Genomic DNA, 20,021 nt, shown 5'->3' with positions numbered 1-20,021 from the left:
ATGCTACCTCCGAGATTGAATAATATACAATATCCAAAATTTTCTTAAAAGATTAGTGATTTCTAAAACTGTAAGACAAATGCCCAGCATCATATATAGAAGAATTATTATTATTTTACTACTGGATGGGAACCACTTCACTCTCTTCAAAATTTTGGACCTTCTCCAAGACATTTCATATAACATTGTCTATTCCCATTTGCAGCCAAATTTGTGAGCTTCCATTTTCATCCTTTAAGACTTGTTGCATAGATTGCACTACTTTATAAGTACTCCTTGCTTAAATAGCCTGAGAGTATGTGTTTTAGTTAAAAATAACATCAGTTAAAACAAATTACGACAATAACAAGCAGCAGCGATAAACCATTAAAAGAACGTCTAAAATACTGCAAGTATCTAGCAGCTTTGTCCCATTGCTTAGAAGAGAGCTGTGTAAAAAGACAGCAGCTGCCTCAAAGGAAAGCAAGAGTGGGCATCTTTTTCTTAGATTCTTAAGGAGAGCAAGGATGGGAACAAGAGTTGGAATAAAATAGGCAGTTGGTGAGGTAGCTCAAGAATAGTCAACCCTACTCCTTAGTCATGCCTACACATAAGACACATAAATGAAGAACTATTAATGACACCACGTGCACCGTGCTCCATTTAGAGAAAGATCTGGCATGTTCATCATCCCTGTGTCTGGCCTCCACTGCACCTGCACGCCAGTGACTCCCAATTCTAAATTCCTACTGGACATCTCCACTTGGATGTCTTACTAATACCTCAAACTTCACATGTCAAAAACAAACTCTTAATTTTCCTGTCCAAACCTGCTTCAACTCCTTTTCTCAGTTCTCATGAATGCCATCCAGTTGCCCCAGTTCAAAAACTAGAAGTCATCCCAGATTCATCCTCCCAAAGCTGAGTCACCAATTCCGCCTGATTCTCAAATCTAGCCCCTTCCTTCCCTGCCCACTGCCCTTCCCTGGATTAGATACTCATCACCTACGATTTAGATTAGATAACATAATCCACGTAACACGATTTAGCAAAGTAGTTGGCACAAGCAGATGTCCAACTGTCAGCCATCACAATACAAAATATTTTTGGAGGCAACATAACAAGATAATTAAGACTATTATTTGCAATTAATCAGCCTTTGTTAAAAGCTTGGTTCCATTACAAATGATTCATGTGATTTTAGGCAAATTATTAATCATCTATAACCTCAGTTTTCCAAGATGTAAAATACCAATAAATATACCTGCCACAAGGTTGTAGGGAAAATTACATAAACTGAGACATGTCAATGCTTATCTCAGTGCCTAGCATATAAGTGCTCAATAAATGTTAGCTAACAGTATTATTGAACTATTGGACTAGACTTCTACTAAATCTCCATGCAATTTCACTTCTTCTAGCCTGAATTCCACATAATCACAATAACTATTTTTCTAAAATGCTAATCTGATCATGGGACTTTTTCCCTTGTCTACAATAACTCTAACAATGACTCTCCTGTCTATTGATAGAATAAAATCCCCATATGATATGATACATGAAGCACTTCTTTATATAAATGCTGCTGCCTTTCCATGTTTCATTCAGCTCAGTTTTCTGCTTGCATCTCACTGCTCTGTTTGCTCCCTCAAGAACCTATGCTTCCTTCTGCTTCCTGGCCTCGTTGTTTCTTCCACCTGCAACGTCCCTCCGAAATCTATCTTTCTCTAGAAAACCTAATCACTTGATGGCCACCTATGACCCCACTTCTTGGGTTCATTGAAGTGTAAGTTCCTTGGAAGAACCATTCCTGCCCCAGTTTCTTGCCTCTCCTAAAGTGTGAGTCTGTCCTCTGTCATGATGACACTCAAATGCACGTATCTATTAAAATACATATTACTATGCCTATGTGGCCTTTTTATTTAACTGTCTCCTCACTCTGCTGTGAGCTCCTTGCAAGCAGGCACTATGTCTTGCTCATCTCTGCATCTCCCTCTCCTAGAACAGTGTCAGGTGCACAAATGGAGCTCCAGAGATGTTTGCTGCTAAAATGAATGCAAGCATAAGATCCGCCTCACGAAGCCTAAGCATCAGCAGAAATCATAAAGACCCATAGAGGAGAAGCCACCCAGAGATCAGTCACAATAAAATGATTAGAATTCATTTAACCCAACTTCACAGAATCCCAGTTTTGGGGCCTTTAGGGGCTTCTGAGAGAACTGAAGCATTTAATAGATGAGGAACCCAAAGCAACTAAAAGGCTCAATGATTTTCCCACAATTGCCCCAGGACCCATGATTCTCCAGGGCCAAATATCACTTTCTCCTATGCTGCCCTGATGCTACCTGTGTTATAGCAGGATTAGTTAGCCAGAGTTGTCCTTGTGAAAACAAGAAAAATTGCCCATGAAAGCCTTTGAAAATGTAAATTATGATCTACTTAAGGCATTGATATGGTTTGGCTCTGTTTCCTTACCCAAATCCCATCTTGAACTGTAATAATCTCCACGTGTTGTGGGAGGGACCTGGGAAGTAACTGATCATGCGGGCGGGTTTCTCCTGTGCTGTTCTCGTGATAGTGAATAAGTCTCATGAGATCTGATGGTTTGATAAAGGGGAGTTCCCCTGTACATACTCTCTCTTGCCTGCTGCCACAAAAGACATGCCTTTGTTCCTCCTTTGCCTTCGCCATGATTGTGAGGCCTCTGCAGCCATGTGGAACTGTGAGTCCATTAAAACTCTTTTTCTTTATAAATTACCCAGTCTGGGGGCATAACTTTATTAGCAGCGCGAGAACGGACTAACACAGGCATATACCTTGTATTCAAGTTTGGTCCCAAAACCCAAAATGTGTTCCCAGGAACACTATTCATTCTTCACAAAGCTTTGTGAAGAGAGAAGGGTCCTACAGTCAAATAACTCAGAATTCCTGCCTGTCCCACAGGACTTCTGAGTTGACTTTAGCATATTAAGGGCTCTGAGAAACTCAGTAGTAGCCTGTTTAAAAATTCATTCCAATCAGCTGTGGACAGAGTAATTTAAGCAGAGATCTCTTTTTTGGAGCATCGCTTGATAACATAGTCAATCAGCAAACCCAAGATGGGGAAAAGCTGATAGAATTCCTTTCTCCGTCATACGGAGCTGTGGCCACTAGCCCTGGAGTGCAGATGCAGTCTGCCAGAAAGGCTTATTTGATGCTTCACCCAGCTTTTCTCTGGAGCTCAAGCCTCACCCTCAGGGAATTCTTCTAGATCACATTAAGGAAAAGAATTATGCCAGTCTTTATAAGCAGCACGCTCCACACCAAAGAGGCAGCACAGACCAAATCGAATAGACTTGGGAAAGAGAACTCACTCTTTGATTCAACAAACTTATCCACATTTTCAAAAAAATCAACTAACCCAGAAAAAGTCCTGTGCTTGAAATAATATGACTTCTGTGTTCAAATCCTAAATCAATAATAAAAGAAATACTTAGAGTGGCTTCTATTTTCTGACTGAACTGTTACAAATACTTAAGGTTGATTTGGGAGTAATTAATGATGAGCTCCATCAAACTGTGGAAGTTAAATTCTCTGAGACTTACTTCTTTGCAAATGTAAAATCAAGTTAATGACTGATAATATGGCTATGTTGGGAAGTTAGAAACAGGTAATGTGCCTAAAATGCTTAGCACAGACTCTAACACACAGTAAGTGCTCATGAAAAAGTAACAGTAGTAGGTTGCCATTATTCCATTGTATAGATGAACTCTGACTTGTGAAACCAATGCCTTACCATTGGTCATGTAGTTCAAAGGCAGTAAAAGACAGTAGATAAAACCAGGGCTCTGGAGAAACACAGAACGAAATATGTAATCTGGCCCTGTTGTTTCCTTGGCATGCAACCCTGGATGATCTATTTAAACTCTATTTAAAAAAATCACTTTTTCTTTTTTTTGAGACAGGGTCTCACTCTGTCACCCAGGCTGGAGTGCAGTGGCATGATCTCCGCCCACTGCAACCTTCACCTCCCAGGTTCAAGCAATTCTCCTGCCTCAGCCTCCTGAGTAGCTGGGACTACAGGCATGCGCCACCACGCCTGACTAATTTTTGTATTTTCAGTAGGGTTTTGCCATGTTGCCCAGGCTGGTCTTGAACTCCTGGCCTAAAGTGATCCACTCGCCTCGGCCTCCCAAAGTGCTCGGATTAAAGGTGGTGTGAGCCACTGTGCCTGGCTGTAACTCACTTTCTTATCTATAAAATTAAGATAATAAAACTACCTGCCTTATAGAGCTGTCATGAGAATTAAAATGATATGCCTGGACTATAAAATTCATAAATATATTTTAGTTTAAAAATCAATTTTGCTAATTTTTATTATTTTGGCCATTTTTAAATTATTGATATTTTTATTATTTCATTATTTAATAACATGTTTGTATTCAGTTTTACACATCCACATTAAAACTGTGAGAATAAATTCTTAGAATGAAACTGGTATGTCAAAAAGCATACCAAATAAATAAATAAATAAATAAAAGATTTTACCAGATGCTCTCCAGAAAAGCTATCCTCCCAGCAATACATGAATGGAGTCCACTTCCCAGAGCTTTACCAATTCTAAATATATATTTTATTCGTAATGTGTTTGAACATTTGGAGGAAAAATGATAAAATCTTCTTTTCGATGCTACTTAATATTATTTGATTATTCATGAGGATAAGGCTTTTTCGCATTTATCACCCATCTATAGTTCTTCTTTGGCTAATTTTCCCTTAGAGTTTTCTGCCCATTTTTAATTTAACCAATTGACCTTCATTTAGTTTACTCACTGAGCTCTTTATATCTTTATTTACTTTCACTAACTATGTTGTCAAAATGGTGTTTTTAAAAAACATATTAAGTTTTACATACTTATGAGGTCAAATCTCTCCATCTTTATGGAGAGATTTATGGGTTTCTGCCTTGCAAGTAACCTGTATAAAGACCTTCTCTACAGCCTAGAGACTAAATTTACTGTATTTTATTCTAGTACTTTAGCACATTTCTTTGCACAGCGATGCATAGCAGACACACCTGACAGTGATAACTTACGCATCCCCTGAGAATCACCCTTTATGGTAGATGCACCTGAATATGTGCTCAGAGTTCTGAGCTAAGGAATCTGGGAGTGGCCAACCCAGAGATTCATTCCTTGTCTACAAGGAACATCTGAGCCCTGAGCCTGTCCCACTGAAGGTGAGTCATACAGGTGATTGAGGCCATGTGTTTTGGGTTAAACGAAGGTTGCCAGGTGGAGGTTGTTAGGTAGAGGATGCTAAGCGAAAATGTTACAGAAACTGCGTTGCTTTTTGCAAACGCATGTAGTTCTCCTGCCCAGCCTGCCACCACTTGGCCATGCGATACTCCTGCCCAGCCCTGCCATGACTGGGCCCACTCTGTATGTAAGTTTCCCACTAATAAAACCCTGTGTCTTGTTTGCTGACTCTGGGTCCCTTCTTCAGCCTCTTGAACCTGGTGCCATGTCTACTGAAGTTAATAGAGTCCAGTACAACAACATATTTACATCTTTACTATATCTGGAATTAGGAAGGAGGGAGTAAAGTGTGAGGTTGAGAATTTCACTCTGTTTTCTAAGTGTTTGGCCAATTTTCCCAATACCCCTTGTCAGATGATCCATTCTTTCCCCACAAAATCTGCCTTATGATACATCATATCCGTGGGCACACTTGGCTGTGACTCAGGGCAGGCAGCGTGATGATGGATAGCAGGCACAGGCTGAGCCCACCTCCCTATTGCTCTCTTCTCCCTCCTCCAGTGGCCTCATTTCCTTGCCTTACATGGCTGAGTCCAGAAACTCATGCTAGGGCCTGTCCATGCCCGTGCATTGTACGTTGGTAGGGATGCAAGCGCTGCTAATCCACACAAGTCACAGCCAGTCCAGGGCCATGTTTGCTGATCATCTTCCACCTGCCTCTGCCACCATGTCTTGCCCCTTCCAGTGAGAGGGCTTAGGTGCATGTCTGTGAGTGCTCCACTCTTGGGATGTGGTCTCCCTCAGGAGGTAAGCCAGCTGTAGCTTTTCTTAAATAAGGTCTCAAGCTCATTCTAAGAAATTTTCCTGGAAATCTCTGGCATGTGGGTGGCATTTATTTCTAGTTTCCAGCATAAGGGCACACATATTTTTTCCTTATATATTCTGATTATCATTTCAATGGGAATTTGGGGTGGGTGGAATGGAACACCTGTGTTCAAGCATCCATCTTGCCAGGAAGCCAAATGGCTTTGTAATTAACACTCAATCCTGTCACTCATGAATTCCAAGAACAACCTGTGCTTAGTAACATGCAGTAAACAACTCATACACATTACCTTTGATTGCTGCTAAATATCCTCGGAGTTCTCGCTGAAGTCTGGTACCCTCTGCCTAAAAAACACAAGCACAGATGCTAAATATCTAGTCTATATTCTGCATGAAAACATGTAAGAAGTGTTAAGTCTTGAAGTTACCATTGCCAGAAGCTCATTCTTGGAAAAAAACATAAATATGTGGACAGACTAAACAAGGCAACAATGTCCATCAGTCTAGATATTTATAGAAATTTTGTTCCACTTCAGCAAAAGGAGAAGGCAAGATTTTGCTAATAGATAATACAATTCATTACACATCCTCTAATTCAACAGCTATCAAATTTCTAGATTTTGACACATGGGTTATAATAGTAGGGAAGTGATCACCATTATCTAATATGGTAGCCACAAGCCACATATGGCTGTTGAGTACTTGCAATTGAGATGTACTGTAAGGGTATTTTCCATTTATATTGTAAATGTATTTTATACAACGTATTTTAGAGACTGAGTACCAAAAAAAACTGATTAATTTTATATAGATTACATGTTAAAACGATAATATTTTGGGTATATTGAGTTAAACTACATTATTAAAATTTCATCTCTTTCTTTTCACTTTAAGGATGTAGCCACTAGAAAATTCTAAACTATGTAGTTTGCATTATATTTTTATTGGACTGCACTGAAATAAAGAAACTGTTAAATTGTAAATGTTGACACATGAATGCCTGTTTTAGTCTGGATACTTTTTTAGAAACTCCAAGACTCTCTGAAACTAGGATGAGACTGCAAATAGTTTAATTTGGAGTTAATCAAAGAAATGCCAGTAGGAGAGTAGAGAAGTGAGGCAGAGAAGGGAAGATAGCTGATACAGAGAGCATTATCAAGCAAGTTACCACTGTGGGCAAGTGGACCTCAGTTCCACTGGGGAACTCTGGAAGACAGTGTCAATGAAACACCCTATAGATACCCTAACTGAAAGGCAAGGAAGCTGAGGCATTTATCCAATATCTTGTCGGCTGTGTTTCTAGAGCTGCTCCTAGGGGACATTAATTCCCCAATACATCTATACAGAGGCAGAGAGGGCTCCAGAAACCAGAGAAGCCCTCAGGCAAAGAGTTGCCAATGCTGGCAAGTCAGTCTGGTGGGCTCAGAAAAAGTAGGTACTAGGGGCATATGTCTGAGCACCAACAGTAGCTGCTATGACTCTACAACTGAAAGTCGATTTAAAACATGCATGCATTTTAATTGCATAGTCATTTAACAAAATTGCAGAGAGCTAGCATACAGGGCTCCACCTTGAGCTCAATAATAGGACAGCAACTTCAATAGTCATGTTCAATTTAACAAACGTTGTTAGTATTTGCCCAAAAGAGTGGTGGTGGGGGGACCCTCTTTCCTCATTATAATCTAGTGGGGGAGCTAAAATATATAAGCAAAAAACAAAACAATTGCACTGCAAGGCAGATTACATTTAGCATTGCAACAGCCATTCAAAGTGTTGAAGTACAAAAACAAAATGCCCATCATATTTAAAGATAATGATTAATACAAATAAACTGAAAAGAAATAATTAAGACTATGCTTGATGGCAAAAGGAATTCTGAATTAGGATATTTTCCATATAACACTTGCATTGTGCAAGTATAGTGACATTATTTCTTTGAAATCTATGTAGCACTCAGGTGAGGTATTCTGTATTTGAGTTAAGCTCAGGTTATTTTTGCAGCTCTATAAACCCAGTTACTACCAGACAAAAGCTTAGGATGAGTCCGTTTGCTGGCACGTATGAACTTCAAACAGAATGGTTCTATTCAGAATGGCAAAGCAGAAATCAAAGTGCTAAACAATTGACTCCCTTTCTAGTGTCTCAACATGGTTTTAAATCAAAACTCAAGGTTTCTATTCCCTTGTTGAAACACTCAGAAAATTTGTGTGATGGCAAACTTCCATCAGCTAGAGAAAATAAAGCAAATCATGGTGGGGTTCCAAACAGCAAAGTGTAGTAGAAAACTATTTCCAGAGAGAAGAAGAGGAGAATAAAGAGAAAATCCTGATGATAAACACTTGAGTAAAAGGAGATGATGAAGAGGACCCAGAGAAGTCAGGATGAAGTTCTCAATACCACCAAGAAAAGTATATTGCAACAAAAGAAGTGGGTCTTTCCCCTACTAAATATCCATTATGTGAGGGCATTGTGTCACATTCTGAGTACATAAAAAGTGGAAAAAATATGGCTTTGGTAGATTTTATTGTCAATCTATGCTGAACCTCCCTACCAGATCTGTCATTGGAGAAAGATCATACTTCTTGCCTCAGCAACATCAGGCTTGGCTGTAGGACTGTAGTCAACGAAACCTGAGTGGAAGTAACATGTGCTACTTTCAAGCTGAAGCTATAAAAGCCATCACATGCTCCTGCCATTTCTTTCCTCTCCTCATACAGAATTTGTTTCTTCAATCTGGATCCCAGAGTGAAGGGACCACAGAGCACAGCCACCACCTGCATTTTCATGAGTGAGAAACCAACCTCTGTTGTTGAAAGCCACTGAGATATTGCTACCATGGCATAACCTAGCCCAAACTGCCCAATAAAATGATTCACCATCAACAGAGGAAATGCTGAAATGTGGAGAGAGGCTGAAATCTAACCACAACAATAAAAAGTCCAATAGAATTAGTGAACAGAAAAGAACTAAAAGCATTTACAGAAACATTTCAGAAAAATCAAATTGGAAAGATTAAGGACAAACTGAATGGTTCACAAATGGAAGCCCAAGTGGTGGTCAAGCAATGGAAAGACATAGAATGGAACTGAGAGAGAAGCAAGCTCCAGAATCATTTGTCCCATCAGATTTCAGATAATTTAAGAGAGAATAATATCTGAAATTTACCTGGACAAATATAGACCCAAACCAATCTAAAGCCTAAAAGCCCTGAAAGGTACAATTAGGAGGGCTTGAATCCATTAAGGCCACATTTCTCCAACTAGATAAATGTAGAATCTGGGGGCATTTAGTGGTTTGTCTAGGGCACATACATCCACAAAACAAAGCTAAAAGATCTCTCTGGAACATCAATTTATTGAGGTGAAGGGAAAGAAATGGAAGAGAAACCATTATTTTACAACCATTAAGCCACCTCTTATGAAGTTGAATAAAAAAATAGCATGGGGATGAAACACAGAACTTCACAGATTTCTGCTGCTTTCAGCTGTCTGCTTTAGGATTCTGCTGTACCAGTCATGGTCCTTCCATGGAAATGTGTGAGGGACACCGAGTTAAGCAAGGCTCACTTCTCACCCAGAAGGATGTGTTCCCTCAGTTATACAGAGCCGGCCATGAAAAGGGATGGTTATGAGTCACCAGGATTGCTCAGAATATCCAGAAATAGCAAAAAAAGTAGCAGGCAAGGGCATTCTTTTCTCAAATGTTCAAGGAATAAAGTTATGTCAAATTAACCCCACAATTAACTAATTGCCTTTTCCTTCAGTAGAAATAAAGTGAAATAATTCAGGCTCCAATCCATATACTGGATTCATCTTGTCAAAGGGAAGCACTGCAGACTTTTTTTTGAATGAAATAAGAAATCTAGAAGAGATTTTTTATATAAGAGTGGAACAAAGTTCAAAATTGTACAATAATTGCTAATAAATGAGTTCAATTTAAGCAGATAAACTAAAGGCTGATTTAAATGACTTCTTTTCCAATTATTAAAATTCTTAATTTTCCCCATGAGTATTTGGGTTTCTTGAATCACTCAGTAATAGCCACACTGAATTTCATCTAAAATTCTACCTTAATCAAAAAGGTAAAAAGCTCTGGAGAAAAATCCTCCACCTACAATATGCCATAAAGTAGTATCTCCTGTACAAAACTTATTGCATAACAAACTTTCCTTAAGATCATTATTCTGCAGGGATAGCAGATGTTTGAAATTAAACAAATTCTTATAACATTGCTCAGATTTCACTGAATTTGAAGTTCATTCCGAATTCCTTTGTAAAGTATCATTTTAGTGATTCAGCCGTGAATTATGTATTGCACATGTGTGTGCAGAAAACTAAGTTCTACACCCTTGAGATTATATGCCTGTATTTTCCCTTCTTGTTTCTTTATATCATTTTCTACAAGATATCAGGAAATTATTGTTCTATGTCCTGGTCACAGGGATCATGGCAACAGGAGGGCAGGGGAGTCTATTACAATTAAGTTGTCTGAATTGCCTAGTAATACTCCTCTTTGGAGAAGATCCAACTGCATGAAGGTGTGACGAGTGTGGGAAATTACTGAGTCAAGCTGTTTTTTGTTTAGATACACTAAATTTTGAAGCGCTGCAATATATTAATATTAGTAAATACATATGCCAAGACTTCAAGAGTCTTTAAAAAGGTATAATTTTGTTAGTTTACCTTTAACTCAGTTATTTCTGCCCAGAAGAAAGGAGCCATAGTTGAGGCACTAATTCAATTTAGTTGCGGACAAAATTTATAGAATGAATTAATGATTTCTAAGGAACTAAGAGCAGCAGCAACCACTGCACCATTTAGGGGCACCATTCCCATGTACTACAAACTACCATGTGCATGACACCCCGGGGCAGGGGTGTGCATCACTATGGCCCCAAACGCACAAGAAAAAACAAATCCTGTGGATTTTATTAGTAAGGTTAAGCGGGCCTGGAAAATATCTCAAAGCAATAGGAGTTTAATACCTGTTAAACAGGCAATGGCCTGTTGAATTGGCTTGTTAATATATGGTCAGCGTAGCACTGACTTACCTTTATAAGTAACTTTTGTTATAAAAAGAAAAAGAAAGACAAGAGGAAGAAAATATCACACACAGTATGGAAAAATTTTTCATTAAGTTGCCTCTCCAACTCAGAAACTGTGAGCTGACATTTTAAAAAAGGCTCAGGTGGAAAGCCAGCAGTACTAACATCTGCATGAAAGGTGGATCTTAGGAGACATAACTTCATAAAGTTGCAATTTTACAAAGGTGAGTCCTGTCATCTCATCTGTGATCATAAGCCTATAGACATTCCCAGAGTTACATTATTATTTTTTGCCTTTGATGACATTTTTCTCTTGAAAATGACTGAAATAACATATCAAAATTAAAACTGGCTCAATTTCTCAGAGTTCAGACAGGTTAACTCAATCTTGAAAGCAATGATAATAAACTTGCTGATCATTTTTGAAGCTTAGAAGAAAATTAGATTATCAAGGAGATGAGATTTAATGAGGCCATAATCAGCACCTTGATTAACAGATGACTAATAACATAATATCTGAATCCACTTATGATCAAAGACATTAGGCCACTGAGCACTACAGGCACTCCTGGCTTGTTAAGAAATAGAGCTCGCCCTATGAAAAGTTCAGGTGCTGTTAAATGGGAAGATGAGAGTTTTTCTTAAGTAAAAGCACCAGGGTCTCTGAAATTTACATTTCTGTTTCCTTGCTTTGAGCTCTTTGCACTATTGGAGCTGTCTATCATTAAGAACCCAGCACTGACTTCATAAAACAATTTCTCTTCTTTTATTTCTTTTTTTCACAGATATTAATGCAGAAGATACAAGATAAAGATGAAATAAGACTGGATATTTGCAGTCATTTTCCTGGGAAGATGAGGCAGGGAGTGCATGGAAGGAAGAGAAATGTCAAAGAGAACATCTCAGTTTCCACAATTTTATCCAAGATTCGTGGCCCAATTTTCAACTAGCCCTGTCACCAATTCCAGAATATCTACGATCTGAAGACTGGTTATTACATACTTTCTAGCTTCAACAAAACAAAATCAGAAATCTAGCTAATAATCACATGTACAATCTCTCCATTTATTTCCCTTAAGCCAACTAACTTTGAGTTTATAGAGATCTCCATTCGGATCTTCTGGAAGAGCTAACCCACAGTGTGTTAAACCGCCATTAAATCGTCACAGCATGCAGACTGGATACAGCTGGAAGATCAGCTTTATTGCCTTGAATTTGTGACCCTTGAAAAACCACTCAGTTGTTTTCCTCTCTCTGTGTGTGAGGAGACTTGACTTATAAGGTGCATCACGGGCATTATTTAAAATCTTTTCAGCCTTCACCTTAATAGCTAGAGCACAGTATTTAATATACTGGTAGGGGAGGAGCACGGAGAGCTGACCCAAAAATCAAGGGAGACTTTAAAGGAGCCCCACTTCCAGTAGCAACTCCTCCTGTGACTTGCTGTTCAGTGTCCCCTGCTGTGGGTATAGATGCTAGCTCTATCTATAACATTCTATCGTGACCAAATCAGACAGCACGTACAAGGACTAGAAAAACAACTGCTGTGTCAAGGCACAGAGATGCACTGATGGTAGAGAAGGAAGGGCCTTAGCTATCATTACTCCAGGCCTAATCAACAGCCAGAATGTTTCTGAAACTGCCATTTATGATGTCTGTATTAGTTTGCTTGGGCTGCCACAACACAAAACCACAGACCAGGTGGCTTTCTCACAGTTCTGGAGGCTGAAAGTCCAAGATCAAGGTGTTGGCAGGTACAGTTCCCCCCCCCTCCACCCCGTGGCCTCTCTCCTTGGCTTGCAGATGACCACCTTCTCGCTGTGTCCTCGTGTGGCTTTTTGTCTGTGTGCGTGCATCCCTGTTGCCTCTCCCTCTTCTTACGAGGACACCAGTCCTGCTGGATTAAGGCTCACATATATGACCTCACTCAACCTTAATCACCTCCTTAATGGCCCTATGTCCCAAAACAGTCACATTCTGAGGTAGTGGGGATTAGGAATTCAGCTAACGACTCTGAGGAGAACACAATTCAGTCCATGATGTAACAATGAAAGTTTTTGATCTGGCAAAATAATCACAAAGTCTAACACCTACTGAGTGGCCACTTTGATCCAGGCATTGTTCTAAGTTTCACAATTCTGTTAGCTCATACTCCTCACAATAACTGCATATGTTTGGCACATTATTACGAGAAAACAGAGGCACAGAGGCTGAGAACTTGCCCAGAGTCACACATCTAATAGGTGGTAAGCCAGAATTGGAATCCAGGTAGGCTGAGTTATTTTAGCCCTATGTTCCACCTCAAGAGCCCACCAGCTTGACCCCTGCTCTCCCACCTCTGTGCCCCAGGCTGTAAAGGATGATGAAGGATGAAGGATAAAGCTGCCCAACAAGAAGCAACTGTTGATAAATAAGGATAATGCAACTAAAGGCACCATTCTCCATGCTCTCAGGATACAGTCCTCATCTGTGAATAAAGATATCAATTGTTCACTAGTTTTTCTCAAAGTCCCACAATTCCACGGAGTTTATTCCATGTGATTCATATCACATAGTGGTTAAGTCTATGGGCTCTGAGATCACACTTCCTGGCCTTAAAATCTGAGCTCTGCCACTTCTAACCATGCAACTTGGGGCAAGTTACTTAATCTCTCTAGGCCTCCGATTCCTCATCTATTAAATGAGGATGATAACAGTACCCACCACCTAGAGCTATCATGAAGGTTGAGGGAGACAAGTTATATAAAGTATCTGCTGAGTGCCTGGCACATATCATGCACTCAGGAAATGCTGGATAACACTATTATCATTCAACTAACACTTTGTAAATGATAAATTATGCAAAGGGTAGGTGTTTCATAAATTCTTGATTGACCTAAGTTCTGCTACATGTCATACTGCAAACGAATATCTTCATGAGGAAGATGCATGATGAAAAACCTTCCCAAAACAAGCTACTTGGGAATTTATAATGCTTCCTTGTTTTTTCATTTGTACTTTTAAGTATCAAAGACACAGTTATATTTTTCAGAAAGTTATTTTATAGCTTTGAATATTGCAGTAATAGAGGCTCCCAGAGTATACAAGAACAATTTATGCAGATGTAAAAGAACCAACTAACAATGGATATGAGAAAAATCAACCGAATATGATAAACTACTGCCTGAGGAAACAAGAAAGCATGAATACTAAAGGAAAAAAGAATTACTAAGTTCATTTCCAAAATGAAAATTTTTATGACATATACTCAGTTTTCTCATGTAAAACAGAATTGTAATTATGGATTGCCATGAGAATCAAGTAGATAATATACAAAATGCTTTCTAAATGTCAAAGCCCTTTGTAGAAAGTCTTCAATATAAAAATACTTTGTCACTGCTTTTGCCTAAGCCAGTCAAATAAGGCTTGGAAATTTGGAAATTGTTAAAGCCCCTTGGAAGATTCTTATAACAAATCAGGTTTGGGAACATATTCCAGCAGATATGCAATCAAAGAAGCCATTATCTTTATTATATGTGTGCAATCTCAGGCTTATATCCAAGTGGTTAACATCATAGAACGACTCTTTAGAGACACAAGTCAAATGTGTGACTTGACTCATAAGTCTGAAATAGGACCCAAGAATCTGTATTTTAAAAAGCCTCCAGGTGATGGTTATTGGGAAACTTTAATTTTTTTCACTATGTCTGTCACTTAATGGACACTTAAATGTGTATGTAGCTCTAGTATGAGATTCCTAAAAAGACACTTCAAAATATGTCTGGTTCCAGGTTTCAGTCAGTCACCATAAGACATTCCTTCCAGTCTATGTCCTTCCTTTAGATTGCTATGCCAATGGCAAAATCCATGTTGGGGCTTACAAGGTGACTTATAAGAGAGAATCACCATCAATGGGAACCAATAAAACTCATGCAAATCTGAAAACCAACTGCAGCTCATTTCTGCAGTTGTTCAAAACCATTTCCGATAGTCTCCCTGGGCTTGGATGAGAGATATGCCTCATTCTCTGCATCCCATTACCAGAATGGTACAGTCAGCCTGGGAATCATTTAGACAGATACATCCAAACTAAATAATGAGCTTAATTCACAAGGGGAAGTGGAAAATATATGGAATTAGTCTCTAAATAAATGCTGAGGAATGGGACTCTAAACCCTCCCTAGTTGGCACGGTTAATTAATATTGTAGTGTAAAATGCAATTAAAGTGGGTAACAGAATAGGACAGATAAAAGGAAACCATCAGAGAAATAACATGAAGAGCTTCCTCTAGGAGTGATTTCTTAAACTGGGGACAGGCTTCATAGGAAATGGCACAGTAATGCCTGTGACATCTGCAATTTGACTAGGTCAATTTTTAGTTCCGCTTAAACTAAGGCTTTTCATTGAGATAGGCTAGAACTGAAGAGATGCTCTTACTGATGAAATAAAATAAATAAGAATAAAGAAGTTAACAGATAAACGAGTTAAACAAATGTAACAAGTTTTTGTTTTCTTCCTCCTGTCTGGCACCATGGACAGCAACACCCTAGCATTCCCATGAAGTAGGCAGATTTACTTGCCAGTGAGGAAAGAGGAGATTTATTGGATGTGTTGGAAATGAAATAAATAGAAAGACTATAGATAAATGCAGAACAGTTTGAAAAGCAAGGGCCATTACATGCTTTTGACACCTACAGGTTTCCACTATCTGCTCCCTCCCACAGAAGTCAATTTTATTGGCAATCATAGCAGTTTATACTTATATTTTAAAAACTTTAAATCAAGATTGTATAATCAAAATACATATTTCCCATAAGAATAATATTACCAGGGAGAGTGGCAGTCTTAACTAAGAGCTCAGTGGCCACATTCCCTTGTTTTTTGCCATATAATGAATACAACTATATCTAAATTAAACTAAGAATCTCATAGCCAATCACATAACAATTTCATACTATTTAGCATGCTATGTGAGCAGCTTTACAGGGTGATGATTTTTGCAGAAAAGAACAGGAGACACCCATTGAACCTGGGAAGTCTAGCTGAAAATGGGATTGTGGAAAGGTATAGAAATCATTTCTTCTAAGAATACCAATTGGGGTGAGAGAATACTCATGCACTAATGACAAGTGATGAAACTAGGATATCAAAATATATCATAATTATGGAAGTATAGTGACATCATCAAGAGATTCTGTATCTTTTCCCTACTACTTTAATTGCTTCAAAAGAAAGAAGACTTTTGTGCACTAGACCACAAGCTCGACCAAAACAAAAATTTTTCTCTAAATTGTTCATTTCTTTCAGTGCCTTGTACAATGCCTTGAGTCAATGAAGAATCCTTTTGGTAAAGATTTGTGTGTAGGGAATTTATTCTCTGTTACCTTAAATAAAGTGTCCTGCTCCTAGATCAAGTCAATTCCTCAGTTGTGTATTAGATACCATCTCCTCCTGCCTGCTCAAGGGCACAGATCAGCTGTTCTTCCCTTTGTCTGATGAATCACCACATTTTCATTCTGGTCTAAATGAGTCCCTTTCACATATTTCTGCCTTCTTAAGAAAATGTTCTTTTGACCCTCACTCCTCCAAGCTAGTCTTGGTCTTTGACCCCTCTTTGCTTCAAAAGGCAAAACTTGAAAATTGCTGCCTCCAGGCCTCTAAATACCATTCCCTTTGCTCTGCTTATTCTTGCCTTACTTGGTTTTCCTTCTATAGCTCTCATCATTTTCTAGCAGACAGTATAATCTACTTACTAATTGTGCTCTATTTATTGTCTCCCTCCCTGTTTTGGAATGTAAGATCCACAATGGCAATGACCTTTGTCTGTCTTGTTCACTGAAGTTTCTGGAATACCTAGATCAATTCCTGGCAGGAAGAACACACTCAGTAAATCCATAGCAAAGGCATGCCTCAATAGTTACCTGCTATTGTTTTAAATGGGCCTCCACATGATATCATCTATCAAATAACCTAAAAACTTCCTTAAAAGTTAATACTAAGATGAAACACTTTAAAATTTGGAAAATATTTACACAATAAGATGGTTTTCAACATTAAAGAACTCCTGCAGAAATTTACAGCTACAACTAACAGTATATGCTATGGTTTCAATGTCCCTGTCAAAACTCATGTTGAAATTTAATTGCCGTTGTAACAGTGTGGAGAGGTAGGATTTTTATGAGGGGATTAGGCCATGATGGCTTCAACTTCATGAAAGGATTAATGCCATTATCATGTGAGTGGTCTAGTTATCATTGGAGCGGGCTCCTGGTATTAAAGATGAGTTTGACCTGATTTCTTCTCTGTTTTGTGCACTTGTTTTCACCTTCTGTCCTTCCACTAATGTCTGAGCAGATGCTGATGCCATGCCCTTGCTCTTCTTAGCCTCCAGACTGTGAGAAATAAATTTTTCTTTATAAATTACCCAGTCAGTGGTATTCTATTATAGCAGCAGACTGAGACAGAAAATTTATACCAGAAAGTGGGGCTGTTGCTATAACAAATACCTAAAAATGCAGAAGAAGCTTTAGAATTGGGTAATGGATAGAGGATGGAAAAGTTTGCAGCAGGCTAAAAAGAGCCTTTATGGCTGTGAACAGAGCATTAAGGGTGATTCTTGTGAGGGCGCAGAAGAGGAGAGCTATAGGAAAAACCTATATCTCCTTAGAGATTACTTATGTGGTTGTGACCAGAATCATGGTAAAAATATGGACAGTAAAGGCCATTCTGGTGATGTCTCAGACAAAAAAGAGGAACAACGCATTGGAACCTGAAGAAAAGGGAATCCTTGTTATACAGTAACAAAGACCTTAGCTGAATTGTGTCCACGCCCTGTGGACTTTATGGAATGTAGAACTTGAGGGTGATTGATATGGTTTGGATTTGTGTCCACACCCAAATCTCATGTTGAACAATAATCCCCAATGTTGGAGGAGGGACCTGTTGGGAGGTGACTGCATCATGGGGGGTGGACTTCCCCCTTGCTATTCTCATAATAGTGACTTCTCATGAGATCTGATTGTTTAAAAGTGTGTAGCACTTCCTCCTTCACTCTCTTCCTCCTGCTCCAGACAAGTAAGATATGCCTCCTTCCTTTTCACCCTCCACCATGATTGTAAGTTTCCGGAGGCCTCCCCATCCACGCTTCCTGTACAGACTGTGGAACTGTGAACCAATTGAACCTCTTTTCTTTATAAATTACCCAGTTTCAGGTAGTTCTTCATAGCAGTGAGAGAATGAAATAATATGAAAAATTGGCACCAAGCAGTGAGGCATTGCTATAAAGATACCTGCAAATATGGAAGTAGCTTTGGAACCGGGTAATGGGTAGAGGTTGGAAGAATGTGGAGGGCTCAGAAGAAGACAGAAAGTTGAGGGAAAGTTTGGAACTTCCTAGAGACTCATTAAATTGTTGTAACCAAAATTCTGATAGTGATATAGTCAATGAAGTCCAGGCTGAGGAGGTCTCAGATGGAGATGAGGAACTTATTAGGAACTGGAGCAAAGGTCATTTGTGTAATTCGTTAGCAAAGAGATGGGAAGCATTGTGCAGCTGCCCTACAGAGATGATTTAAGGTATCTGGTGGAAGAAATTTCTAAGCAGCAAAATGTTCAAGATTTGATCTGGCTGCTTCTAGCAGCCTATGCTTATATTCATGAGCAAAGAAATGACCTGAAGCTAGAACTTATGTTTAAAAGGGAAGTAGAGTGTAAAAGTTTGGAAAATTTGCAGCCTGGCCATGTGGTAGAAAAGAAAAACCCATTTTCTGGAGAAGAATTCAAGTTGGCTGCAGAAATTTGCACAAGTAAAAAGGAGCCAAGTCAATGGGGAAAATGCCTTGAAGACATTTTTTTCAGAGACCTTCTTGGCAGCCCCTTCCATCACAGGCCCTGAGGCCTAGAAGGAAAGAATGGTTTTGTGGGCTGGCCCAGGGCCCTACTGCCCTGAGCAGCCTCGGGACACTGCTCCCTGCATCCCAGCCACTCTAGCTCCAGTCATGGTTAAAAGGGCCCCAGATAAGTCTCAGACCACTGCTCCAGAGGATGTAAGCTATAAGACTTGATGACTTCCATACAGTGTTATGCCTGTAGGTATGCAGAGGGCAAGAGCTGAGGCATGGGAGCCTCTGCCTAGATTTCAGAGGATGTATAGAAACACCTGGTCCAGGCAGAATTTTGCTATAGGAGCAAAGCCCTCATGGAGAACCTCTACTAGGGCAGTGCCAAGAAGAAATATGGGATTGGACTCCTTACACAGATGCCCCACTGGGGCACTGCCTAGTGGAGCTGTGAGAAGAGGGCCACTGTCCTCCAGACCCCAGAATGGTAGATCCACTGACAGCTTGTACCCTGCACCTGCAAAAGCTGCAGGCACTCAACACCAGCCAATGAAAGCAGTCTCGGGGCTGTGCCCTGCAGAGCCACAGAGGCAGAGCTGCCCAAGGCCTTGGGAGCCCACCCCTTGTGTCAGTGTCGCCTGAATATGAGACATGGGGTCAAGGGAGATTCTTTTGGACCTTTCAGATTTAATGACTGCCTTGCTGGGTTTCAGACTTGCATGGGGCCTGTAGCCCCTTTTTTTGGTCAATTTATCCCTTTTGGAATGGATATATTTACCCAATGCCTGTATCTCTATTGTATCTTGGAAGTAATTAACTTGTTTCCTGTTTTTACAGGCTCATAGGTGGAAGGGTCTTGCTTTGTCTCAGATAAGCCTTTGAACTGTGGACTTTTGAGTTAATGCTGAAATGAGTTAAGACTTGGGGGACTGTTGAGAAGAAATTATTGTATTTTAAAATGTGAGAAGGACATGAGATTTGGGAGGCCGGAGAAGGAATGATATGGTTTGGATTAGTGTCCCCACTCAAATCTCACGTCAAATTGTAATCCCAAGTGTTGGAGGAGGAACCTGGTGGGAGGTGATTGGATCATGGGGGTGGACTTCCCTCTTGCCATT

At 39.5% G+C, this 20,021-nt stretch overlaps 1 protein-coding gene across 2 annotated transcripts in view; it reads right to left on the bottom strand.

Moving 5' to 3' along the window:
- The window catches only part of AMPH (amphiphysin), a 250,218-nt gene that overhangs the window by 108,984 nt on the left and 121,213 nt on the right, over positions 1-20,021 (bottom strand). For both annotated transcript variants that reach the window (XM_054496470.2, XM_054496471.2), the window contains exon 3: positions 6,332-6,386. In XM_054496470.2, the coding sequence (XP_054352445.1) occupies positions 6,332-6,386 (55 nt within the window). The remainder of the gene's footprint in view (positions 1-6,331; positions 6,387-20,021) is intronic.

This window comes from Pongo pygmaeus, chromosome 6 (genome assembly GCF_028885625.2).
Source record: "Pongo pygmaeus isolate AG05252 chromosome 6, NHGRI_mPonPyg2-v2.0_pri, whole genome shotgun sequence".
Lineage (NCBI taxonomy): Eukaryota > Metazoa > Chordata > Mammalia > Primates > Hominidae > Pongo > Pongo pygmaeus.
The sequence above is the reverse complement of the archived record's forward strand: the minus strand, read 5'-3'. Positions and strand labels throughout refer to the sequence as shown.